General features: G+C 42.6%; 1 protein-coding gene across 2 annotated transcripts in view; it reads right to left on the reverse strand.

Annotated features, from left to right (window-relative positions):
- Positions 1 to 276: 276 nt before the first annotated feature.
- Positions 277 to 27,862, reverse strand: part of GALNT10 (polypeptide N-acetylgalactosaminyltransferase 10) — a 99,688-nt gene continuing 72,102 nt past the window's right edge. Inside the window, exons 5-12 of one of the 2 annotated variants that reach the window (XM_067304672.1) lie at positions 26,467 to 26,652; positions 24,381 to 24,564; positions 23,370 to 23,487; positions 13,028 to 13,135; positions 10,780 to 11,001; positions 9,897 to 10,013; positions 7,557 to 7,706; positions 277 to 6,790 (exon numbers count right to left, since the gene is read on the reverse strand). In XM_067304672.1, the coding sequence (XP_067160773.1) occupies positions 6,623 to 6,790; positions 7,557 to 7,706; positions 9,897 to 10,013; positions 10,780 to 11,001; positions 13,028 to 13,135; positions 23,370 to 23,487; positions 24,381 to 24,564; positions 26,467 to 26,652 (1,253 nt within the window). In that variant the 3' untranslated portion in view covers positions 277 to 6,622. Of the gene's footprint in view, positions 6,821 to 7,556; positions 7,707 to 9,896; positions 10,014 to 10,779; positions 11,002 to 13,027; positions 13,136 to 23,369; positions 23,488 to 24,380; positions 24,565 to 26,466; positions 26,653 to 27,862 lie in introns of both variants that reach the window. The other variant, XM_067304671.1, reaches the window with a different exon arrangement.

The following is a 27,862-nucleotide window of genomic DNA, read 5'->3' on the forward strand; positions in this document are numbered from 1 at the left end:
CGTGTCATGTACACCCAACCCAGCACTCGGACATGAGCTAACCGGGCACTCGTGCATGAACACTGCAAACCCTGCAACTGATGCCCAATACAGAGGGCAGCAGGGAAGCACATTTCCCAAGCGGGGCAGAAGAGAGCAGTGCGGGACACAGCAGGAAGCCTACGCTGGGGAAACATCAGACAAGGGTAACTAAGCTTGTTCTTTAAGTAGTAGAGAAAAGGGAAGTCAGTCACTGGAGTAGAACAGGCAGAGGACAGTCATGTCTGCATACACAGCTTCAGAAAACACATTAAAAATTTATTTTAAATATATTATAAAAGGAAGTCCATTCAACTTTAAAAACACTAGGCATTCTATCAATGATTCCCGATTTATGAAAGCTACTACATTAAAGTGCTAGAGTCCTTTACCACCCAGATATTAGGCTGTTGGTCCTAATATGCACAGAAATAAATATACACTGGTTCAAGAGACACCATCCAGATTTACAGATAAAATGCATGCAGTACAAGGAATAGACAAACTCAGACCTTATCACCAAGATCCTGGAAAATGCATTTTAAAACTAATTCCATTCATCACCCTAGAGGCTAAAGCTATTTGTTACTGTTATCATAAGGGCTAATGTTTTAGTCTATTAGCCTGATCAGTTTTTATCTTGTTTCCTTGTCCAAGTTCACATTTGCTTGCTTGCTAATTGGGATTAGAACGTTTTTCCTAGAGTTGAACTACTAGCTTGGAAACCACAAAGATCCAGGGGCTTTAAATAAAACCTCTAAATCCCTCACATCTGCTGGAACCATTGAAGCCTTCTGGATAATACAGAAGCATCAAGAAAGCTCAGAATAAAGTGAATGAAGGAGCATACTTAGCTAGCAGAGGCAGAGTCAAAAAACAGACATAGGATTTTTATTAGGATTTCCATAATCTGTCATTGTCTAGTTTTATACACAGATCTCCAAGTTAAAGCATGACACTAAGAATGGACAATCAGAGCGGAGGTCAGTTTATTTCAGTTATACTTTAAATTTATAATGCGGGTAAGGCAATCTGACTGGTTAATGAGGAATATGAAATGAATTGACATGTCAGTGATGAATGCTGGCGGAAATTTCAGATCCCGGCTTTCCCATTCTCCACCCATTGAATCTCTCCCCTCCATTCCAACCAGGTGAAGAACTGCAGCTTGCCTTAAGATATAGACACAACAGTCACTAGGTCAGCAAATAAAACACTTCAAGGTAAATATTACATAGGTTAGGAAATTGCAGCAGACTTGCCTTGCTTAGGATCAAGCAATAGGTCACTGAGGAACTGGGAGTAGATCCCAGTACTCCTGTCTCCCAGTCTGGCTCCCCCCTCTTTTACTATATCCTGTGAAAGGCCTTTTAACTCTACCCTTGCAGACACCAAGATTAACCTAACAGTACTCACCATTTTGACAACAGTTTGCTACCTATTTAAACAGTTTCTCACGCTAAATAATTTTGTTGGAATGGGAGCCACACCTGGATTGCTGCTTGTCAGATAATGGCTGGCTTAGCACCATCAGGCTCCTTTGCTGCAGATGGTTAGAAACCCAGAAGGAGAGTACAGGCATGAAATGCAGCACCTGGAGTGGATGCAGATGCAACTTGAATCCCACGTGCTAGCAAAGCCAGCCTATATTAGACTTAACTTTACCAGGACTCTTTCAGTTGAAAACATTACAGGCTGACTGCCCGAGGCTACCTATTCTCTCCAGTCAAAACCATTCAAATGTCTGTCTAATATCTTGAAAGATGATTTGAAATGAAAGCTTCTCCCTTTTTACGCAGCAGTTATGTGATTGTCCCGCATGACTTTTAGGGGGTAGAAGAAAGACCTAAGTGATGTAAACCAGTGTAGCTACTACGATGCTTCTAGAGTAGCTACAAGAGCACTGTGTTCTTGCAATACTACATACTGATGGTGCCTATTTGACTTTCAGTACATTGATGTCTCAGCACAGCAGCTTCCTGCTAGGGGAGCAGGAAAGTCTGCTGACTGGAACTTTCCAGTAAAGGAACCAGTCTTATGCACAGAAATTGCTTTCTTGCTACTTCTGTATTAGAGACTAAATCACACCTTTTAAGTGTTTCCCAGTTATGCAAGGCATTGACTTTCTGAAAGACTCTTCTACTACAGATTTGATATGCCTGTGGGACTATTTCTGATTCAGATATTTAGAACATAAAATGCAGAATCGTGGATGTAGGTGAAATGCATGAGCCTTCACCATGAGGTGAAACATCCAAAAGCCAACCAAGACATCCTCTGGTCTAGCTTTAGTGATTATACTGTACAAAGCCAAGATGAAGCTACCGTAATTTCCAAGTCTTCTTAATAAGAATGACAAAAAACCCCAGTCATTACCGATATCAATTTAATAGAGAAACCCAGGAGCTTCTGAATTACTGTCTTTCACCAAAATTTTGCACTGAAGTTTGAACATTTAAAAAGAACACACACACACACAAACACACTGCACAAGTCAAGTTCTCTCATACACCCTTATCTCCCTAACCCCCTCCCCTCTTTTCTCTTGTCCAGCAAGGCACTAGGAAATGGTTCAAGTTTAGGCATTTGCTGTACATTTACAGGTAAAAAGGCACATCTTTATTTTAATGATGCTGTATTCCCCTTTCAGTAAGGCTCACATGTTCTTCTGCTATGGTGTGGAAAAGAAAGTTAATTCCCAGGCATGAAAAAAGACATCTTGCACACATAAGAGCACAAAACCTATTACTGTTTCTTGGCCTTAGAGATTAGCACCCATATAAATCAACAAGAGCTTCAAGAGCAAATCAAAGTATCATTATGTGACATAACACATATCCAGAGATCCCCCTGTTGTCTGGGATTCTGATATTTAGAAGTAGCAGAATTTATGCAGCCATGGATAGAGGAGTTGTTTGAATACTTTGGGGAAAAAAAATGAAAAGCATTTATTTTGCATTAGATAATCACTGGTATTTAATCTCCATTCTTGACGTGCATGCAGATGTGAAGATTTGCTTATATATTCATGCTTTAGCAATTTTGCTTACAAATAACCAAAAGTAATTGGAATAATTAACCAGATTGCCCAGCAAAGGCTCAATTAAAGAGGCAGATGATAAAATACAGCTTCTATTTCTCAATCAGTGGATGGCTGGCTATATTAAGTCTTCTCATTAGTCAGCAAAGCCTCTAGGGTATTGAAAAGTATAATTGATGTAAATAAATTAATAGCTCAAAGCCCAGCGAGCCAGTCAGAACAGCACAGAATTTGTGGGGCACCTACCACACTCAGATCCCAAAGTTTGAGAAAACAGATCTGATCAACCATACTGAGAAGAACACAGTGGGACCGCTCCCACCAAAGCTCCAGTTTCCCTGTACTGGCAATCAGTTGTTAAACAGGAACTGCCTCAATATTACTTAATTTTCTGGTGCATGCTGCTAAGAGCTGTCCTTTCTCACCAAATTAATATTACTAAGAGGTAAAAGACCTGCTCGTTATCGTAGTTCTTTCTGAAGCAAGCAGCCAGCAAGCCAAGCAGCTAGGACTCCAAAGCCCTGTTCCAAAGGTGAGCCTAAGTACAAAGCAAACCATGCATTTTAGAAACAGAAGCTAATCCTCTCATTAGAAAACTAAGACACCCAATGTTACAAGCTGCAAGCAGAATGACCCGCAGTCCATTTATATATCATTTACTGTGTCCCAATTATAATAAACTGGCACTGTGCATGGACAAACAGCTTCTTATTCCACAGGTCTTAAAACATACATAAAGACATCTAGTCAGGCCATTTAGCAATCCACAGTCAGCACTACTAGACTAGTGAGAGCATTAATAACTTAAGGAAAGCAACAGCCAGACACAAAGCAAGGGAAACTGGTGTTCTCTCCCATAGGAATGAAAAGGGCTCCTAATGACAGACATATTGTAGTTATGGAGAACTTAAGATGTCAACTCCATTTGACACTGGTCCCACCTTCACAGAAATGCTGCTGCAGAACTGTCACAAAGAACGCCTAGTCAAGAGACTTTTTCCTTTGTTCACTCCCAAGATGTGAGACCCCAATATATTTGGCAAACCCCAGTCCCAGATGCCTGCATTTTCCTTGCTCTGTGACTGCTTGTGCCAGGTGAAATAGCAGTACAGGTCAGAGATGGGCTCAGCTCAAGGAAGCAAAAGGCAGGAAGCAAGAGACAGAAGTGATTTTAAACCTAACTTGCAGTCAATGCATCAGACTAAGCAGCTCAAGAGGTAGCTAGTTCTGTCCTAGTCTGCTCTCAGGTTCCAAACATCGGATTGCTCAGCCTCAAAGGGGTCTGAAACATGGACAACCACCCTACAATTGGCAACATAAAAAAAAAGGGCTTATTTCTGGAGCTCTGCATAGTGGGGAGAAAGCCTGATTGTTTCTTGACCCTAGGCAAAAACCTCCTTACTTCACAGGAGAGAAGGATATCCCAAAGCAGAGCTTTCATGCCTCTCCAAAAAAGTGAAGTCCATTAACCGTATTCTATCAGAGTCCCAGAGAGCTGCCTTAACTCTTCCCAAGAGTGTTTCAGGCTTTCGTTTCCACTGCATGCTGCCTCCTCCTGTAGCATTCCCACATGGGCAGTTGGACAAAGTGCAGCCAGGCAATTGCTGGAAAAGGGCTAGTTTTGTCAATTTATGCAGCATCTTTGCAAAAGACTAACTGCATGCTGATTCACAGTTTTTACTAGAAAATGTCACTCCTATTTTCAGTACAAGACTTAAGTCTGATGAACTATTGAATCTGTTTTTGTAACAATTCGTTTTAAATCCGTGTGGTTTTGTTTTGTTTTTTTTTTTTTGAAATATGCACTCACTTCAGATAGACTTGAAGTCAATGGTCTCCTATTCACCTCTCAGTATCAGCACTTTTTTCCAACTCCTAGGATGAGACAATTCTGGTTCAGTATCCAACAGATCCTGCAGCCAAACCAGAAGGGTAAATGCCTTGCAGTGCTGGTTAACTACACAGTGGACAGGATACTGCAGTCCCTTAATCATCTTAGTATCTCTCATACGAGGAAAGGCGGAGAGAGCTGGGACTGTTCAGCCTGGAGAAGAGAAGACTGAGGGGGATCTTATCAATGTGTATAAGTATCTGAAGGAAGGGTGTCAAGAGGATGGGGCCAGACTATCTTCAGTGGTGCCCAGCAACAGGATGAGAGGCAATGGACACAAACTGAAACACAGGAAGTTCCATGTGAACATGAGGAAAAACTTCTTCACTGTGAGGGTGACAGCACTGGAACAGGTTGCCCAGAGAGGTTGTGGAGTCTCCTTCCTTGGAGATATTCAAAAACTGTCTGGACACAATCCTGGGCAACGTGCTCTAGGTGACCCTGCTTGAGCAGGGGGGTTGGACTAGATGATTTCCAGAGGTCCCTTCCAACCTCAACCATTCTGTGATTGTGGTACCAATGGAATTGGCCCATCAATTCCATATCTCAGCTTAAGTAAAGAGATTTCCAATCACACTAAACTGTACAGTGCTGTGGGCACTGGGAAAGAAGCGGAGAAGTGGAGATTAACAGCACATTCCCTCAAGCCCAGCAACACCACTGACCACAGGACTCATGCCTGGAATAAACTACAGACCGACGAACAAACAGATAAAGACCAATGGTTAATCTCAGCCCAGACTTATTTAGCCTGAATTAATCTACTCAAACCAATTGCAAATTGAATTAGCCTTTGCATCTCTAAAGGAAAACTGGAGATTGCCTTTATGCAGATTTAACTCTGAGAAACCCTAGAGGCGTCCATGCTAAAAAGATGCTGAATGAGAGGCAAATTTGGAACCTGATACCCAAAACCTCCTAGTGAACCTGTAAGGACTGCATTCACTTAGAAACCCTCTGCAAATTTTTCACCTTGAGGATTCAACAGTGAGCAAACTGACTGCAAGGTGAATGGACCAGAAACACAGATTCTTCATTGCTCATAACTACAGCGATATCTCCAACACTTGGCCACACCTCCTTTAGAGTGCATTCCTTTATCATTTGGAATGTAATAACACTAGACCTGTTTAAAATGTATTTTGGTTTAGGGCAAAAAAAATATTCATTTCATTTTACATTCTTATGTCTTTTTTGGGGGGGATATCCATGACATTGGAGGACTGGAATCTTGTGTTCAAGATTTTACTTATATGGACTTTGGAAGGTAAAGCGCCTGTGTGTGAATGCTTCAGCAGGTGGTAAAGCAACTACAAAAAGTACTGTACTTCAAGGGTCATGGAGAACAGAGTCATTTACACCAGACCCAGATGGGAAGTAAAACAGTAAAAAAAAAAAAGTTTGAATCACATTCAGGCTCCTCTAAACACAGAGTTTTTGTTCCAGTCTCAACACAGAAGTGGCTCTAGAAAAGCCTTTTGAATTCCACCATCCCCAGAAGAGAAGGATGCAGCATCTTCACAATAAAGACTGGCCTGCTAGTTAACACCTTCTCCTGAGATTCTCCCTTTTACCTTCATTAACTGTTTTAAAAAAAAAGTATTCTTAAAAAAATTTTTGTAACCTTTCCCAGTAAAAACTATAATTTTTTTTTAATATATTTTCTCAGTCTTTTAAAGATCAAGATTTCTGTTAAATTTTTCCAAGACGGTTGAGTTTGTGTGTTCAAATATCCACTGCTGTGTTGGAGATGAAGGATTGCAGCTATTCATAAAGATCTTTCGGTCACTCTCACTGCAGTCCATACAGCTGCTGCTTACTGGATGGTAGAGGGTCTTGTCCTGGAGAAGAGAAGTTTGAAGTGAGGTTGCCTGGAGAAGCACAGTTATTTTAAAACCAACAGAAAGAGGTCTAAAAGCCAAGACAAGCCATTTTATCACCTGCCATGTAACTGAAGAACTTGTTCTACACTTAACTGGCTGGCAAGCGTGTACTACCTTCTCTCAGCAGCCCCCTATCCCCACCCACCAGTATCCAGCTCAATCCTCATATTTGCACTGGGAAGCTCAAAAGCTCTTTCTAAAGTCAGATTCTCCAGCTGAGAGGCTCACATTCTGCTGAGGGCACTCCATGGCACTGTGCGTACAGATTGCAAGGACTAGGACAGAGCATTTATCAAAGTCTTACTCACCAGTTTACCACATAAGCATTGCTTAGAAGGATTAATAAATCCTCATCTAACTTTGGCATAATCTTTTGGTGTCCAGAAGAAAACAATAAACATAGTACACCTCTTTGCAAACAGGTTTTGTGAGGGTGTTGCACCACCTCACTGCCACCTGCGGACTGGACCGCAAGGAGAACGCCCTTTTGCTTAGCAAGCCCTGGAGGAATCGGGCTCAGCATTTCTAACTGGAGGAATGGGGGAGCCGCCTCTTTCTAATAAAAGCTAATTGATGACACACTGACAACAAACTGCCCACAAATACCCTATCAAAGCCACATTAACAGAGGAATAAAACATGAGTGGTGTCATTTTAAGGAAATCCAGGTGCCTACAGACAACTTGACACTTTAATACACACACACAAACACACACACACTCACTTTTCTATATCTCCAGAGCTGGTTCCCCTTCATTCCATGACAGTCATAGAGGGTCACAGGGCTGCTGTGGGAAATGGCATCAAAACAAAACTTCTTGGTATGCTGAGGATCCCCAGGACGGATGTCTTCTCTCCAGCTGAAGGTGAATATCTGCCAGGACAAATAGGGCCCTCAGGACAGCAGATACAGGGAACGGTGCTTCCTAGCAGAATGACATTCCCTTCTCTGCCCACAGGGTGGGGATCACTTCAGGGAAAGGACAAAACTCTTCCAGAGGAAAACTAATTCGACCTCTGGGGAGCAGGACTGCTGACGATGGGGGTCTGTATCAGCTGCCCCGCAGACTGCCACCCAGCATGCTAAATGAGGCCGTGCTGCTGCAAACAGCCATGCTAGTTAGCTTGGGTACTAAAAGCAGCCTTGAGTGTCTCTGCAATGCAGACGCACATCATGGATTAAGTGATCAGCTGACCAATTACAGTATTTCCCAGCTAGCAAAAAAGGGCGAGAGCTACAAGAGCTCTGAGTTATACCGGCAGTAAATACCCTACTCTGCACAAGTGGCCTGCAGTCACCTTGAGAAGAGTCTGTCCCTATGCCTTCTCAGGCAAGAAACCAGGAGGCCCTCAGCTCCCCACCCCACCCCACGGCAGTACCAGAAGAGCCAACACTAGGGAAATGCTTCCTGGCACTCTTCTACTGATCCCGCTATGATCTCGCAGGCTTTCCCGATCCCTTTGCTGTAGTGAAATGAAAGGCGGCGGGGGGAGTTATTACAGAAAAGAAGAGATAGGTTATACCTAGTTACTAGAGCTAACACCCTATCGACACCTAGCAGAGTCTTGGCCTTGGTGTAAGCTGACAGATACCGGCAGATGAGGCCTGGAAATCCCTAAGCTACAGTGTTGGAAGCTGGGAGGTCAGTGGAAATAACACCACACACGTACTCTGCTCCTAGTACTCCTTGCTTGGCACCTGCTTTTGGCCACTGCTTGAGACAGGTCTAGCTGCATCTTCAGTCTAAGGATTGTGGCTTGGCTTATATGTTTTAAGCATTGTAGGACTAAATCCCACAAGACACAAACTTGTTGAAAGGCAGGTGCTGGTCTTTTGCTTTCCAGTTTGACAAGAACAGCATCTCTAGCAGGGTACAAGCTTCCTCCCACGACCAGCACTAGCCAGTGCAGTGCTGCCTGGCTACCAGCCAGCAAGTCTCCCTCCCTCTCGTCCCTGAGGGGCAGGGGCTGTTCCGGGGGCTCCTTTTGGAGCCAGGTGGGGGAATAGTCCTCTCTTTACAGAGGTCTCATGGGGCAGTAAGAAAGATCAGTAAAGAACAGGGAACTATTATTTGAAGCAATGCGGCCAAAAACTTTTGCAAGAAGAAGCTACTTTGTTCCTGGCTCTCTTTTAAACCTCTCTTGCAAGAGAAATTACCATAATCATTTAGGCTCAGGCTACATAAAAATCCAGAACACATTCTCCTTCTAAACATAAGCCAACACTAATTGTTCATGAACCTCGTGACACAACAGGGACTGTGCCTGAGTAAATTGGTTTCATTTCTAGTTTTCATGCATCAAAATTGATATGCAGCAACCCTTTATCTCCTACTACTGAAGCCATTCCCCTGAAGAGTTATGTATGGCTTTGTAATAGAGGCATTGTTTTCTCCATCTTTTCTCAGCTCAGCTGCTACAGTTTAGACAAACTAATATTTCCCTCCCTTCTGTTACAATAAAGCTGCCATTTCTGGCACCTTATACATCAAGAGGGTGAATCTATAGCCCAACTGGTTTCATCTCTTTCCAGCAATGGTTGGGTGTTTATAATGCATTTGCCTCCTGTCAGAAGGATGATAGTAAGTGGTTATTGAATGCACCTGCAGGTTCATTAATATGCATGATGCTCCTCTATCACTTCTTTCAGCACAACCTTTGAAGTTAATATGCACTTTGTTACATATTACTGCTGCTTTGTTACTGGTTTCTTTTATTATTTTGGCATATTGTTTTCTTGTCCTTTCTTTTGTTCATTCTGAGAACTTCAAAATGTAGGGAAAAGCTCTGCACAAAGTCTGCCAGGCTTCAGACCCTGCCACAAGCACAAGCCACGTCCTGCTACGGAGCCCATCAAGTATAATCAGTACATAAGTCTTGGGGTGCCCAGCACCCCCCTGTTCATCTGACAGAGTTCTGCACCTTGTTCCCTTGAGAAGTGAGGCTGTTGCAGCACTATTATCATGCTCCAGATGGATTTAAAAGACAGACACTTGTTTCTCCACCTAACTTCTCCTTCCCAGAGTTTGTTTAGGAGCAGAGGGGTTATCAGAGGGACTATTACCTGCACATTGTTCCATCCTGCCTCTCCTCTGTCCTTCACACAGCTTTCCAGCCTCAGGGGGGATCCCAGGGCTCCATGCTTAGTATCCACACACAGTCCAGTTCCTACGTTGCGTATCTGAAATAGTAAAGTAGTCATTAAGTCTCCTAACTCTTATCAAGTTACAGCCAAAAGGAAAGAAGGCTTAAATTGCTTCAATAGTGGCAGTATTTGTATGAAGACAGGTTTAAGATTCCTCACTTAACTATACAACTGAGCTGGCAGATTACAGCTGAAAGGAAAGCACAGGAACTCAAATGGGACCCATTTCAAGCCATAGAATAACCTGCAGGACACAGCAAACCATCAGTTTGAGGACCAGAGAGCCCAATATTTTGCTGTGTTTAGCAGTTCAAGCTTTGTGATTCTTCTCCATAAGTACAGCTGACTTTCAAAACCAGGTATGGCTTTCCTGGCTTACAGATGGGAAAGCTAAGGAGCAGAGTAGCTCAAAACAGTTGTGTAGCCCTTTGAAGATATACAATTTCTATTATTGCTCAGCTGCCTCCTAATCCTAGTCCTCCCCATTGGAGTCTTTTGCCTTCTACTAAATACACAATGTGCAGAACAAGCCAGGTTTCTCCTTGTAGCTGTGCACTAACAGGAACTGCTGCATAAGCAGTTGCAACTGCTGTTGTCCTCTGAGCAAGGCCAACATAATGCTACAGGAACCCCGGTCTTCAAAACACATCAAGCAGGATCTTTATAAACACCCACATGCCACCTTACTCACAGCAAACAGGGGCACAGGAGTAATGCTAGTTTAATGAACCAAACTGCAGCCTGTTTGCCCAAGCCTGTTTGCCCACTGCAGATTTCAGAGCAAGAAACTTGCTGAACTTGCCTCTCCCCAAGCAGCTGCTGGAGGTTCCACTGGTGGGTAGAACTTTGGCAAGTCCCATGCGACCTCATTCATGAACCATTTGAAGCTCTTGCAGTTGAGGTTGTTGCGAAGTTCCTTCTGAGCCGCCACATCCCCTGCAGAAAGATGCCGGTACTCTGGTCTACGCTGGTATATGTACTCTGCATATTCGTCCATCCACACCTCAGCCACACGCTTCAGGTTCTGTGTTGGTAACGGCCACAGGTGTGAAAATGAAAGGGGGGGGAAATTACATGAGAACTCTGCACAAACTGTTGAAATCAGTATTCAGAACAGCATTCTTGTGGTTTTGCTCAGAAAAGATTTTCTTTCACATTCACTCTCTCCAGCTTTAGAACTAAGATTATTTTTATTATTCTCTAGTTCCAAGACACTTAGAAAGATATTTTCAGTTGAAGTCAAAACAGAATTCTGACACCTTGCCATTATATCTAGTTCCTCATGACTAAAAACAACATCAGTCAAAAGTTTTTTTTTTTCTTTTTTCCAAAAAGAAGCAGAGAATGATGCTGGTAAATACCACTGGGCATTCAAAGGTCCTAACAAAAAAACCCGTTCCTTAAATCCTTCCTACTGCATCTTCTATATCCCTCTAGGAATGGGATTTGCAGTCCCCCATTCTGAACAGCATAAGTTCACAATACTCTCCCACTGCTTGTGTAAAAAACAATTTAAGAAAAACTCAGAGATACAGTAGGAATGTACATCTTTCACAAGATGACCCTTCAAAACAGAAGCAAAGGATTTACTTCCCGTCAGCAGTATATTTCCCGTTGCTTTTGTTAAAATAAACCCTTAAAATCATGCTTTTCATATGAATACTAACTCAAACTTTATACTGGCTCTGCAATGACACTTCTCTCTCTTCTGTTGGGAGAAACAGACAAAACTGCACACAGTGAATTCAAGTGTCATGCAATCCTAAAGCAGTGTTTTAATCCATGTTGTAATTCCAAGTCAGCAATGAACACCTCCCTCTTAAGGTATACACCCTGCCACTTGACACAACATGTTCAGGAGACCTTCAGACTTTGGACTTTCTTCTGACAATGCCAGGTGCATTCCTGGTGCCATGACACGCTAATGCGACATGCAGTCACGGCTTCAGTCACCCAGCAGTGCTGTCCACCTCTCAGAAGCCATTCACTACCAAAAAGACTAGGATGTTAAGAATGAGCAGCGTGCTGACTCTGCCCCAAACACAGCCTATGCAGAACAAGATCAGGCGTTCATCTCAAACAGACTTTACAATCTCAGATGCCAAGCCTTCCTTGCACCTGTCCCCCATCATCTTCCAGCACTGAGGGAATATGCAAGACCCAAATGCTGGATTAAAAGAAATACAGCTCCTTCCTGAAGGGAAGGTGCAGACAGGACAGTATTCTATCCTTCTGACAGGTCATCACTGGACAGAGGAATAAAATTCAGATCTCTAACTAGGGCAAAGCTAGTAAACTGAGAAACCTTTTAATGCTATGCAAGTCATAAGACTGCAAGAACAGCAGGGTCTCTTTTTGTAGTTTTTAGTTTTGCAGCCTTCCTGTGCCTATGATTTTTTTCTCCCACCAGAGGGCAACGTAAACCCTTCTCAATTTGGAAATTAACTGGAGAAAGCTAGTGCAGGATAAGCAAGGGCTTCTTCTTCTTTGGGCTACACTAAATTAAGAAATAAGATGGCACAGAAGTTTCCATCATGGAGAATTACAGCATGCTCATCCAGTGGACTGTGACACTTAAAGCTGAGAGGTCTTTCAATCACCAAAACACAATCACTGCGCTGCAGCCTGCTGCTCATGCACAGCTATAAAATGTCAACTATCACACAAATACAGCCATATCTTGTTTTTATTGGGGATTCCGCAGCCAACGCCTGATTGCAAAGTCCCATCCTGACAACCTGCAATGGCTGGTGTCCTGAGCATGGCAGCTGTCTGCACAAGAGACTGCAGCTCTCCTGGGCTCACCTCCCTTTGTGCTAGACATCCACCTCTGCTAGAACTGCTCACTTTGCCCATTGCACAGCTACAATGCCTAAATTTGCCACCCACTGTAGAGTGACAGGAGATAGCTGCATGGTCACGTAGCTGTGAGATGCGTCATAGCTTAAGAGACAGAGAAAATAGAAGAGGGCTTTGCTTTGCAGAGCCTTCCATGAGGCTGGCACCTGATCATGCACAGGAGGAGGAGGAGGAACATCACTGCCACTTACTCTTGCCAGGCTGACTCCTGTTGGAACTTTGTATGGAACATATTTTCTATAGATATGGCCCACTCTAGAGCAAGGGATGTCCTCCATGCGACCCCCACACATCCACACCTGTGGAACAGCAGAGAGATTCATTCTTGGTTACATGGAGGGAAAAAAAAAGGAAAAGCACATAAAAAAAGGCTTTCAAGACATGAAAAAGCTTAATCCAGATTTTTTACTTTAAAGTATGTTCTTTCCCAAATATCCTTCCCCCCTTCCATTAGTCTCAAATCCTATAAGTGCCTGCTCAGAACCATGCAAGCCTTGATTTAGCACAAATACTATCAAGCCCAATGGCTAAACAGTTTAATTTTGCATTCTTCAGAGAAAAGAACAGAAAAAAATCCAAGCACCCAGAGGACAGCACACAGCACACTTTTTAAATGAACATATGTTATTACAGCAATGGTAACCATAATGATTAAACTGGACTGCCATATAAGATCTTAGGTGTAGGTTATGTAACAGCTCTGTAGAAGGGAGGCCACCTCTGCAGTGCAGGTCACGTGTTACACAAAACACTCCAGGAAATTCATGAGGCTGCTTAAGTGCCAAACCAGAAAACACTGCTACTTTTTCTGTGGTTATCTCTGCAAAGTCTGGGATATCTCTAATATGGTTTTATTGCTGACAGGTACTTATTGTTTTTGCAACCTTACAATTACAGTAGAAATCCCTGCCTGGTAAAAACAGCTTTAAAAAAAGCCCTTGGAAAGTCACTGGAACACATTGCTCGTTGAAGAATGCTACCCTGATGCTTGATTAATGCCTCTATTAGGCCAAGAAGGTGTCCCCCCCATCTGGAATGATTTCACTCTACGGAAACATTCTGCAACAACTTTCTTTTATTCCTTATTTATAGCACGGATGCAATCTTTTTGTTCAAGGAAGTTAAGTCAAAGGACGTGCTTTCTGAACCAGCTAATCTGTTTCGATAGGTTTAAGAAATACATTCATATGTACTCCCCAGAGATACCTAAGCGATAATTAAAGAAAAAGCATCCTTCACTATGCAAGACAATGCTTTCTGAATTCTGGAAGCATGATGCTGTCTTGCCCTTCATTTTGTCCCTACAACTTATGTTAATTCCCCCAAAGCAGCAGTATGAAAGAAGGTCTGCTGGTGCTGCAAGCTGACGCGGTGTTCCTGATATCTCCATTCACTGTGGCTAATTTGAGCCTCTGCAGTTCACTGTACAATGAGCTTAGTCAACAGCTTCACACATAGTGGGCAATTCCATTAATATTCTATGGTGACAATATTAAATACTTAGCTAGGAAGAGAAATATTTGGCCAAGGCTGCTGCATAATTATTAGCTCTGACACTAAAGTCCTTTGGAGTTTCAGCTCTGTCTACTGGCCCTAATAATTACAGTCATTTGCTGACTGTGTATAACTTAATGGAGGTTGGTTGCTCTCAGTTAGTGGAATATTTTTCACAGGCAACTTCCATAGTTCAGGGTACTTAATTACATGTCATTATGGTAAGAAAGACAAGAAGAAAGTTGACAAACACTCCTACATAATTTCATTCCTTTTGTCCTTGCTGGGTCTTAAGAAGCTGCTACAGAAGAGGCAAAGGTGAAAAAGGACAGACTTGCACTCAACTTCTGTGAAGTTTCCAGTTATAGTAGAAATTATTTTTATTCTGTAGTTGCTGTGATTTATTACAGAGGGCCACAATATAATTTCTCAGCCAGGACATTAACAGGTAGACTGAGAAACACAAATTTGGGGATGTTTTGCATTTCTATTACACAAATGGTTTGTACAAGGCTTTAAGAGCTGCGACAGATCTGCCTGGCTTTTGCAATAAGCAGCAAGTTGCAAAAGGTACGGAACCTGGGAAGCATAAAAAGCTGCAGAAACAGCTGGAGAAGTCTTGAGCTTAGTTGCACAGGCACACTGGCTTGGGAGAGCCGCAGAGCATCTGTGCTAGCGGTGTCTACAGTTCAAGGCTGAAGGATGCTTCAAGGCCAAGAAATGAGGCTGCCTTCTTGTCCCGTTCCAGGCAGCTAAACCAGCTGTGCCCTCCTTGGTGGGGCACTAATACTGCATGTAGGTCAGAGGAGCAGCAGAGACAGAGGTGAAGGTCCCGAATCAAGTTTACCTCTCCTTGATTTCCATGGACTTATTGCCCCATCTCATTCACTCTGTGTACACACAAGAGGAATGAAAGAAGCAGCAAGAAAGCAGAAGGTACAAGCACCAGTGGACCCCTTCCTTTCTTGCCCACAAGAGAACCACCACACACAGGAACCCCCCTGAAAATACAGTGGTGGTAGGTTTCCCCAAATAAACAGAGACCAAGACACAGGCCTGTCCTTTGCGATCACACACACAACTGCCTCAACAACCAACATTTTTACACTGTGCACTGAACCCAGCATCAAGGAAGTCCTATTAGTTCAAAAGTGACTGCATTTTAGTGTAACACAAGCCTGAATGAAAACACCAGCAGCTTGTTATCCTAGTGTTGATCCTTGCTGCCTGCCTACACACTTCCTTACCTACCCTTGATCTCTACGGTAAGGCTTTCAGTCAGAATCTCCTGAACGCACATTTCCCTGGAAGATGCAGCTTGCCTAAGTAACATGAGAAACTCACCCCTGCAGTCACTGCGCAGAGAGAGGGGAGAGCGCTGTCCCAGTATTGTGGGTCTCCATCTCGTGAAGCAATACAGACTGCACATACCTGCTGTGCGGGAACGTCGGAGACGAATGGGGCAGGGGAAGCTAGACGGAGCTGATGATATGCTGGGCCAAGAGCTCCTAACTGGCATTAGAAAACTCCAGGCACACAGGAACACATATCATATCATTACATATGTTTATGTAAAGAAAGGCTACTTAACTGAGTTACCAAACAGATAAAATCTAAGATCAAATTTACATGCTCTTTTTCTAACCATACTTCAAAATATTTTACTCTTCAATGGTGCTGTGATTACAGTGCTGCAATTACAGTGCTGCATGGAAGCAAGGGTAAACTTGCAAACCGAACTCCTGCTAGCAAACCCCAAATGACCTTTCAACATACTTTGCCAACTCAGTGCCTTTTTAATATTTTCTCACGCTGCAAGTGACAGTGTGGCACTTGCAGTACAAATCTAATTTTAAAAGCATGCTTTCCATTCATTCATTGCTGCTTTGATTTATTTTATTAGTGAGCTTCTTTGTGTGGTGACAGAACTCATTACAACCTCCATAAAGACAATTACCGGTCCTTATCTATTAAACTGGAAGGAGGAGGAGAGAGGAAGAGTGTGATGAGCATCAGTAAAACACAGCTAAAAAGCATTAGAAAGTTAAAGGTTGGGGAACCACAACCAGCGGTCTGTCAAGGAATAACTGCAAAGGAAGCAAACCCAAAATAGCTGTGTGCTGACTGAGAGAATGCTTCCAGTTAATTAGCACTATTTGGTTGCTTTTAAACAAGGGTACAGTTCACAGGCATGAGACATCAGAACCGACACTGCTAAAAATACAGCACTGGCAGACAGCTGAAATAGCTCTGTTCTGCGGGGCAGCAGCTCGTGCTTTCACAGCAACACTGTCATTTACTGCATTCTCCTTTGGCCAGCGGAGCTGCTTTCTTTGTTGTTGCTGTTGTTTTTTTATAATAGGGTGAGAAGGCACCTTATCTCCCTGGTTGATATGTCAGTAAACATCAGAACCTGAACTTGACACAATGTCAAACAGCCATTTACTAGAACACCCTAAGAACAAGAGCTGAAGCTGGTCAGGCAGGCAGGCTTCATACAGCGATCTAATCAGATCTTATCAGGAGGCAAGAGGAAATTTCTCTTCCTCCTCAGGCACAATTTTAGCAGTCTGCATTTTGAGGGAGGAATCTAGCAGCTGACACATCTGCTGGAACTAGGGGAAATCCTATAAGAAATGGGAATACTGCAACGGACTTTCGTAAGGCAACAGTCTCACCCTAATCATAAGGGCATATACAGGGAAAGAGAAGTAAAATGACAATATAGGTGATGATATTACCATCTTCTCAGTGGCCTGGAGAGTTATAACTCCATATTCATAAAGTGACTCAAGAGCCCTCAACTGAGCTAGTGTGCTACGAAAGCACAAGCTAATATACCACCTATTGTCTCCATGGGAATGTTACGCCGATCCAATTCCCTTCCTGCCATTTCAGAGAACAATGTCACAGAAGACAGCTGAACCTCTCCTCTCAAACACACAATACAATACTGCAGTTAGCGTGCGAACACAAATTATCTGGGTATACAAGGTTTATGGTTTCCACAAACCTCACCATGATGAGCCAATGCTTCCCTAGAGAGAGAAAAAACAAAAAAACAAAAACAAAAAGCAAAAGAATGAGTTAAGCCTTGAAAAAGAGAGCTGCTTCTGCAGGCCGCAACAAAAAAAGACCATGGGAAGGACCAATGAAGAGAAGCTGGACGGTTGTCTGAGCACCCACTGAAAGGTGAGAAGAAAAGGACACAGTGGATAAGCGCAGGGGGTTCTCTGCCTAACAAGGCAGCTGAGAGGATGAAAGCAAGGACAAACAGCAATTCAGGAAAATCTTAATCCTCTGTACTGTGAGCATCAGCTGCTTTTGCAGCTGGAACTTACTGCTCTATAAAGGATTAGGGTAGCTAAAAAGGCACTAGGATCTGTGTGTTTGCACAATGCCTTCTCTCGCACAACACACACTGGCACGGCCCCTCCTTACCGTCTGGAGCATTTTAGAGTAATGACAGCACTTTCCAACAAAGTGGGGGAAATCCCCCTGCATTTCAGGGGCGTTTCCATTTGCTTGCCAGTGCTTGGTAGGCTATTATGAAACCTGACCCATGCACATAGGGTGAACTCAGAACAAAAATTCAAGTCAACAGTCTGAAACTGATCTCTGCATCAACAGGAAAGGGAGGAAAAAGAAGCCACCCTGTACTGCAGCTGAGATCCTTAGAATTAAGCAGCATGTGCTGGCTTAAAAAAGTGGCAGAATGCCCAGCCTGTTTCATTGTGGGCAAACGTGAGCTGCTGGAAAGCAGTTCGAATATGTGCCTAGAATAAGCACTGAAGGCTCACAATCAGCACTAACTTCAGCGATGCAACTAGAAACGTTGTCAGAAGTGACCTCTTGGCAGCTGCACCCTAACTATGCACCTGCCAAGAGGCCAGTGGCAAAGGGTGAATCAGAAACGTGCTGCTGGCATGAGGTAGAGGTGATGCAACGCGTTAGATATGCTAACGGAAGCTATATAACACTTGGATTTGCTGGAGAATGCACAACCTGCTTTATGCTGTGGAAATTGGGAGAAACAATCCCTATTGATGCTTTGGGGAAAGGATCTGGAAAAATGCAATGGTGCATGATCACCAGAATAAGCACAGTGGACATTTTGTTTTGCTGAAGCAAGGACAGAAGACCACAAGTACTGCTTATCTCTGTTTTGCCTCCTTTTAATTGTTATTTTCAGGGCAATTCTCAATATGGCTTGTTTGCACCAATCCCTTTGAACTTTAAAAGGTTTTGGAATCTCTATTTAAATACAAACATTTCTAAAACTGAAATGGTATTTCACCTCATGAGGGATATTCCAGATTATCTTTTTTTGCTCTTAAAGTACAACAGACAATTAAAGGATGGAGAACCACACCACTCAAGGTCTGAGGTACAAAGTACACTTATGCCTACACAAGTCAGAACCACCACTTTTTCTTGTGGTTTCCCCACACCCCCCAAAAAAAGACAAGATATTTAAGGAAGAGAGAGGAGAAGCAGTTTAGTGAGGATTATGTAAGTCAAGAAGAATGGGGGTCACAACAAATACCGCAAAACAGGCAATATGATAGCAAGTAAAAATGAGCATAGACAAGCGCTGTACAAAGCAGCATTTGCAGAAAGGCACAATCTAAACGCCCTCTATATACCGCCCTGAATTAAATGTGTTAATCTGAGAAAGAGAATGAAGTGGTTACATAGGCAGCATAGGGTAGGTATTTGTTGAGTATGCAGTAGCATCAGAAAAGCAGAGCTATCAAGTTGTGTTTAGAAGAGGAGAGGCACATTGTCCCCTTGGGTAAAGTGTTCCATTTTGTTCACATCTTTGCAGAAAGACACAAAAGACTGAGAAAAGCCACGGAAGGAAGAGGCATGGAAGTGACTCCCAAAGTACAAAAGCCTCCAAGAAAATGCACTGAACAGAGAAACTAGGTCTGCTGAGTTGGGGGGGGCATCAGAAAGGAAAGGTAACAAGTGCCACAGAGAAATAGCTGCGCATGCTTATTTAGCTCTCCTCCAAAACACAAACAAGAATACAATCATTGAGCAGTCTACACAGCTACTAGGAACAGATTGTGCCTCTGCTACGAAGACCTAAACCGTCAACATTTAACAGAAGTAAAGATGCTACCTCCTTCTCTACAAGAGGACAAATGTTTCAGTCATTTGGAGTTAAATCTCTCAGTTTGCTGAAAGTCCCAATCTTTCTTCTCCACACTTTGTGGGGAAGGAGGCATCCAGGAAGTCTGCAGCTAAAGACGGGCTAAGCTTCCCTCAGCAACTTTTCATGAGAGAGAACTTGATGTATCGGGTTAGGTAGCTCCTCAAAAAAGTGGGTCGCCTGTTTAAAGAGATTACCTTACTGTGTCCAGCAACTATCTGCTCTATAAGCAATACCTGACAGCATCTCTACATTGCAGCAGAGCACAAAGAAGAGACACCACATTTAGGACCAGAATTAAGATCCAGAAAAGCTTGAATGCTGTGGAGCCACTTCTGAGCTAATTAGCCCTGTTAAGAAGCAAGCCTAATTTTTTTTCAAATGAAACAGCAAGCTAACATGACTACACTTCTTTCAGCATCTGAGACAGCATCTCTGCAGGGCACTGGGTTGCTCTGCATAGAATAAATCAGCTCAGAGCTAACTCCAGAGTCTTTAACAGGAACTATACTGCACTGGGTAGACAAAGCCGGAAAAAAGGAAAATTCTCTGCGTCTTTACCTTTCCTAATCTATCATCAATTTAATAACAGCTCCCTCACTTTTGATAGATACTGGTGTTTCCCCTCTTCCAAATGGACAGATAATTTTTGTATTGTTTGACAGTTAATTGCTTGTTAATGAGCCTTGCTGCTCCGAGATCTCTTAGTCAATACATTTCCATTAATGTAAAGCAGTTGAGGAAAATGAAATATTACAGACTTTTTCAAGAGGGGAGTTGAAATTGCAATAAAGTTGCACCCTGGCCAAGATCAAGCCTTCTCCTGCTACGGTACTCCCTCCTCTCTCCCTCGAGCAGTCCCCTTGTTTACCTTCCTCTTTGGTCTCATCCCGTGCCTAGACTGCGAGTCCGAGGTTAATGGTCTCACAGCTCCGCACGTAACAGGCTGTGAATCCGCAGCTGGGCTTCCTGGCCTTACAGTGGTAACAACCTGCCTGTACTGCTCTACGAAGCAACGGGGCAAGTGTTTCTAGAGCCACACAGACAGAACAGACCCTGTTTGTAGCTTCGAAGCACAAGAAGAGATACTCTTCAGCTGAAGACACAGGGAGGTGTAATGCCCATGAGACCCCATCACTTAAATCCCTTGTATCATAGTTTCTTCTTCTGCAAGAGGAGAGACTGTTTTACAGGTGCTGAGACTGCTGTACTTTTTCGCAGCTCGCAACAGCCTTCTACCCTCTAGATTACTACACTAGCCCAGGGACCACTCAACAACCTATAATGAAAGTAACAGACCACGTACAGAAAAAGTTATAGTTCCTGGCCCTTGAAAAGAGTCATAAAGCATCCAAGTGAGGCATATTTCCTTTACTTTTCAGTATTAGACAGCAGGTTAGTCTTCTATAATTCTTATAACTATTAGGGTTAGTGCCCGAGTTAGAAAATTTGTTTCAAATTTAAAGGTTGCCTAAATTTTAAATGTTTTTGTCCCCTCAGTTTGCTGCATTCCTTAAGTTCAGAGTATACATTTCACCCAAAGAGTGAGGCTTTTATTAACAGAGTTTGATCCATCCTCTGGTTAAATGCTTTCCCAAGTGCTAAGTACTGATGGTTTCTCTGTTGGCTTGTCTTCAGCCTGAAAGTTTCTTCTCTGAAGGAAACTGAGCCAGCTGACAATGACAGAAATACATATAATCTCAAAACAGAAAACAGAAATGCTCCTAAACAAACTTGTTTATCTCCAGTATCTCAGCAACAGAGCCCTGAATTTTAAAATAAAGGCAAAAATCTGTAAAGCACAGTCCATATGTGGCCAAAGAAAAAGAATATGTTAAGGGGAAAAAAAAAAAAAAAAAAATCTATTCCTGGTGAAGCTTGAGAAGGCCAGATTTGATTCAATGGTTCAAAGACCCACAGTACAAAAGAGTACCTGCACCCACAACTCCCAGGCACAGGACTGGATTCTTTGTTAAAGCTGGGCTGTAAATTTGGCACTTAGAATCTGAAAGATGTTTCCCATTAGATAATAAATAATGTGAAAGTAGGTACTCCATGTCTAAACCCTGAGCTTTAAATTATTTGACAGTACCCCTTTAACTACAAAATCTCAGTCTGCTTCTAAAGGTAAAAGCAAAGCTCTAAGCTCGCCAGGAAGTGTCATAGCTTCATAAATTCTGTGAACAAACCTTCTATTCTTGCAATTCCAGCAGAATTATTAAATCTATCAGCCACAGATGAATGTATCAACTTATCTTAATTTCTGAAAATACACTGAGCCCCTTTCAGTTAAAACTTCATTTTTCTGTTGCACAATGAAAGCAAAAAGGGGGTCTTTGCAGAGATTAATTAAAGCAAATTTAGTCCTCCATAAATTACCCTCTCTGGACTGAAATAAAACACAGCGTGTTTCAGAAAGGATAAGCAAAGAGATGAATGAAGTAGTCTTATTTCCTGCAGATCAAGCAGCGCGACTGTCTGCTGTGGCATTAGCGACAAAGGGCTTGTCCAGCCACTGTCATCATCCTGGAAACCAGCAACAGCAGAAAGGGCCAAGGGAAAGGGACTGAACACTGTCACTGCCCCTCCTGCAGAGGAGGGCACTGTTACACAGCTTCATTGCATGCAGCACAAAGAATAAACGGCTCTAACTGCAAGGACATCTCCAAAGAGGGTGTCTCGTGTGTGCTCCCCTCCCCGCTACCTCTACAGAGCTCAAGGGACCTCCCATGTGACTTATTACTTAGTTTTTTTGTAAGCAAACAGCGGAAGAAAACACATTGTTTGCTGTATGGTAATTGCCTGCTGAATACAGTTTGATAGGCCTTTGGGCTGCATAAAATCATTGAGATTTAGGAATCTGTTTTGAGAGACCGGTCATGACTGTGTGCAAGAGCAGACAGGAGGGATTTTAGCTGCCAAGGATAAACTGTGCACTGTGTTAGCATTGCTACCATCATCTGCTGGCCCCACACTGAGGGCAACTAGTTTAGTTCAGTGGCATCCAGACACCTATAAGATTATATATTCAGTCTCCGAAAGAGAAACCACACATTGACTCAAACACAGAGTTTAACACAGAAATCTTTACCTCATTCCCTGTGGGAAGCCACCTGCCTTCAGTGAACTGGGACATTCCAGTGGGTTTCCTAGGACGTATTTCAGAGTGCAAGATTCCCAGATAACACAGGTACCAAAGATCTTGGAGGCCACAGTGACTCATTACTATTAGTACGCATTTTTGGTGAACTGGCTAACTCTTATTTTAAAGCCCTCAAACTGAACAGCTTGGTCAATCAATAAGTAACAGAACTGTCCTCCAGCCAGGCAGGTAATGATCCAAACTCATTGCCAGCAACAACACTATTATTCCAGTTGTTAAGGATTTCTTACAAGGGAATTAATAGTCTCGGTTCCTTGCAGCCAGGAGTCAGATGGATTGACTATAGACAGTAAGTTACTCTCATCTTTGGGAATGCAAACTCAGGACTGAGGCACTCAACTGGGCAAACGTTGAAAAGCCTGAATCATTTCTCCCCTCAAGAAAGAGTATTTCATCTTCGTGCTACGGTGGGTAGAAGAAGCCTAGCAGTTTAGAGAACTCCACACAAGCTGACTTACCCTTCCTGGGAAGGGGGCACATGCAGCTGAAGCAGGGACCACACAACAGGGGACAGCCCAGTTAATCATGCTCCAAAACTGACCCTCAGAAATGACTGGTTACACCATCGCTGTTTCCTCTGCATGCTATCCTACTCCTCCCAGCTCTTTCACCTTCAGTCACACGCAAAAGCAAGGACAAGATAGATCATTCACATTCTGCGCCTCAGAACAATTCTTACTTTCCAAAGCAAAAGTAATTTCCAGAGAACATAGCTCACCTTAAAGGATATTTCATACTGTTCTCCTCCCCATATCTCCAGACCTGCATCATACCCTCCCAGCTCCCAGAACCACTTTCTATCGACTGCAAACAGTCCTCCAGCCATTACAGGAGACCTTAAGGAAAAACCAGACTCCATATTACAAACATATTCAAAGATACAGATCTCTAGCTAAACATTTAAAAAACAAAGCAAGATTTCCCAAATATTCTTTTCACCACCCACTGTTCACAGTGCCTTTGCAGCCCTGTAGGAGCAAACACGTTTTTGCACTCTCTGCTAATTTCCCACTTGCAAACAAGGAGGACTAGACTAGGCTCCCTTCAGAACCAGTCAATGCCTCTCCTCCAAATGGGCAAGAGAGCTGACCATTAAGCGACAGGACATAACCTCTCCCGGAGGGACCCACATGCTGCACATGTGGTGCTCTTTATCTTAGTGGTATGCTCAAGTCTGAGCTTGACCTCAAAAGGTGTGTGTGGTTTTTTTGTTTTTTGTTTTAAACACTGCAGAAGTGTAAGGGACAGCAGAACTGTCTCAATGTTGGCAGGCGCAGCAACAGCAGAACACAACTTGATCACAGATTTAGTTCTGCAGCACACTGCAATCATCAAAATTGCTGTAATTGTTCTGCTAGGTTTTCTTCTCCCCCCACCTAGGAATGACATATGAGCTGCCATTGGTTTGTTGTTTTTGGCAGAGCATTAGGGATACTAAGCTATGTTTGAAAGATCTCAGTAATAAATGACCACATTAAATGTTACACATTAGTTTTAAATGAAATGTTAACTTCTGCAGGAATTAGAGTGGCAAAAAATTGCAATGAAAAGGAGAGTGTTCACAGCTACTACACAATGCATTTCATTTAAACCAACAAAGCAAACGGCTGCCAGAAAGAGTAGCTTACCACCAACTTGCCACTTCTACTACACTGAGGTGTAAACCAACACTGTAACAGGGTTTTATTTTGTTAGACAGCTCTTATCACACTACATTTCAGTAACTTACTCAAAAGGATCACTGGGATCAGGTTTTTGTAACTCAGGAGGGATAGGGATCCTCTTGTAATACATCTCCCAGTCAAATGCACCTCGCATTGCATCTCCAGCCTGAGTCTCATATCCAAAGTGGTCATGATCAATAACATCGATCATGGGGCAAACGATAGTCTTGCGGTTTCGGGCAATACGATCTGAAGATTGGAGAAATATGTTAGAAAACTTGCACCAGTTGGTTCCTCTGACCATGAAATTACGGAAAAGAGCATCAAAACATGAAGACAGACATAGCTTTCTTCCATTTTGGTATCTTTTGGGCAGACGCTCCAATTTGTGTCAGTTTATCTGGTATTTCTGATATAATTGAGATATACTAGCCAAAACTATTGCAATAAAAAACACCAAGCACTCATGCCACAGTAACCATCACCCTGGAGCAGAACAGAAAGACCCAGCCACACTATCACAGATATCTAAAACACCAGGCTAAAAATAGACAATCTTGTACTTACTGAGTTAACATTACTCATTTTAATGAGTGAACTGGATGTGAACCCTTTCTGCACTGATCCAAAACCAGGGCAATAACCCTTTGTACCACCTAGCCCCAATAAGCTTTAATTGCTGCACCAAAATGTGGCAGGAAGCAACCCAGACTAATGGCATAGCCACTCTTAGCAGTCTCAAGAAATACATTTGCACCTCCTCCCCTCAACATTTTCTTCCAACCAAATATGACAAGACAGGATTAATTCCTGCATAAACATCTGGAACTTTTTAAACACTTTATTACTGAGAAGGTCTCTTGCTGGAAGTCAACTTTCAGAGCAGAGGCGACAAATGATGTTTCAGCTTCCAATGCACATCTAACAAAAATACTTTGTGCTTTAAAATTAAAGCATACCGTACATGTTCTCATTTAAATGGCATTTGAGCTAATACTGTCCTCCCTCCCTAGGGGCTCAAGAAGCCGCAAATGTTTTACACTCTCCAGAATTAATACCAGATACAAACTGCTGTGAAAGCAACAGCGTTGCCATCTAAGAACCAGCTGACAAGGCTGCTGCGACTGGACTGCTGTTGCCACAGTTTATTCCACAAAGTCACACCTCAGAGAGCTTTGACAGGTCACTTGCAACAGGGTTGTAGAGGAGCCTGGTATTCTGAAGGGTAAAGTTTCTACTTTCATAGAGCATCCTATCTGGCAGCTAAGGTGAACTGGACACTGCCAGATGTCCACTTTAAATAGTGTGCGGCACGCAGTAGATACAACTGAAAAACCTGCTGAATCTACAGCAGGGCACAGTTCGCATAGAAAAAACATCCCTCCAAAACAAACAAAAAATCCAGAAAGCATCATTCCATGCAGCTAAGCACTGCAAAGAACGAACAAAAAGGTAGCTTGCTACTTAAACAGAAGCCTCCTCGAGAGGCGCTCAGTCAGTAGAGGTGGTGTTGGCCCGAGGCATCCAGGCAGTAGAAACAGAAGGCACTGTCCTTTTAATTAGTCACCTTTGAAAAGAACTGGCACTGTAAAACTGATGCCTTCTTAACAATAAAGAACTGCCTTGGAAAGGACTGCACATGTTCTACAAATACAGACCAGCAGTATTTTCTGCAGGCTTGCAGACTATGAAGCTAAATACAGTTCCACAGAAGAAAAAACCCAAAAGCTACTTAAAAACTGCATCTAAAGATCTGTTCTGTCTCATAAAGCAATTCCTTTCTGCAAGCTGCTGAATGACCATTTGGTAGTTTACTCTTCTAGCAAGCTGTAAATTATTTAAAATTTCATTTAGTGAGGAAACAGAAGAACAGAATCTTTGCTCTTTAATTAAGCAAAGCATATTACAAGGCTATTGTACAGTGAGGGCTCTTGCACAGAAAACATCCTGTATTAAAGGCTGTAGGTTGCCAACAATTCACCTGTTTTCTCCTCGCCTCTGCTTTTAGATATTTCATCATCTTTTTATCCACTCACACCATGGGGAAACAGCAGCAGGTGGAAATACAATGAATTCAACACCAACATCTGTCGCCCATTCTTTACCAGTTCAGTCTTCAGCTGTGGACAACACCTGACACCAGCTGCTTACCTAGCAGAGGTGGCAGCCAGTTCACGTTGGCCTCACAATGGGAATCCAAGAAGGTGATGACATCTCCTATTGCCACAGAGGCCCCAAGCATTCGAGTTCTTATCAGTCCTTCTCTTTTCTTGGTTCGGATGATTCTTACTTTTGGGAACTGGGCCATATAATCTTCCAGCTGTTTTTTCAGGTGTTCTGTATGAAAATAAGAAATTAAAACATTGTAACACATTTCTTAAAAACACAGCTTATTTCTTATTAGAAAAAAGGCATCTTTGGAAGTAGGTTCTGAACAGTCAAAGGCAGCCACAGGAAAGAAGGAAGTAAGAATAATTTCATTTAAATCCAAGGTTTAAACATAACCTCTCAATCAAGACTTCTGAGGATACTCCAAAAGCTTAGGAATAATAAAAAAGGGAGGAACCAAGAAGAGATGGAGGAGTGCAGGACAGAAATGAAAGCAGCAGAGAAAGGAGAAAACAAAGAATAAAAAGCCTACCAACAAAGCTCTGGGAGAACTTTATCAGAACATACTGCAAGGATTCTCAGACACTTTTACAAAAGACTGACATAGCTTAGAAGAGATACAGGACATTACTTTCAGAAGTAAATTGCACTCAGCGCATTTAAGCTGTGTTTGATTCCCTCGAAACACAGAACATGACCATCCACTCATGCATAAATAAAAAGCAACAAAAAGTCTAGTCAAAAAGCCCTCTAAGCTGGCAAGGCAGGCATGGCCATTAAATATATTTAGGTGGCTGCATAAAATGCTTATCAGAGGAGATATTTGCATTTAAATATGGAAATATTTATGCTACTGAAAATGGAATGGAGCCGCATCTGGAACAGCACGCGTACTTGTGGTCACCATGATCAACAAGAATTCAAATAGGAAAGTTGTACAAAAAGATTACTGAGTGATCAAAACAATCATAGCTTTTTTTAGAAGAAGAAATAAAAAGTGTAGTTTGCTTGATCTCTATATAGAGCGAGGGGCACACAGCCATCTTTATATCAAAGAGCGAAGCACTGAAGAAAAATCTAAAAAGATGGTAAAAGCTGACACGGGCCTAGTTACTAATAAGCTGATCTTTAGGCATCTTAAGTTTTGACTTACTTGACAGCAAACCAAATCAGTGTGCCAGGGACTCAACCAGCGTTCATTAATGTGTCATACTATCTGTTGCCATCAGCAATTGGTGAAGGAGACGAACCTCTTTAGGCAAAAGCTAGTCGGTCAGATGTAAGCAATTAACTACCTTAAAATCCCATCACAAAAGACTTGAATGGAGGCAATCATTCAAATACAAATAGCCTAGCAGGTTTATTTTCCTTGGCTATAGGGGACAAAGTAGGAGCTTTGCCTATGTGCAGTGAATTGTCCTCTGAAATGTTCCACTCT

The sequence above is a fragment of the Apteryx mantelli genome, chromosome 14 (assembly GCF_036417845.1).
Source record: "Apteryx mantelli isolate bAptMan1 chromosome 14, bAptMan1.hap1, whole genome shotgun sequence".
NCBI lineage: Eukaryota > Metazoa > Chordata > Aves > Apterygiformes > Apterygidae > Apteryx > Apteryx mantelli.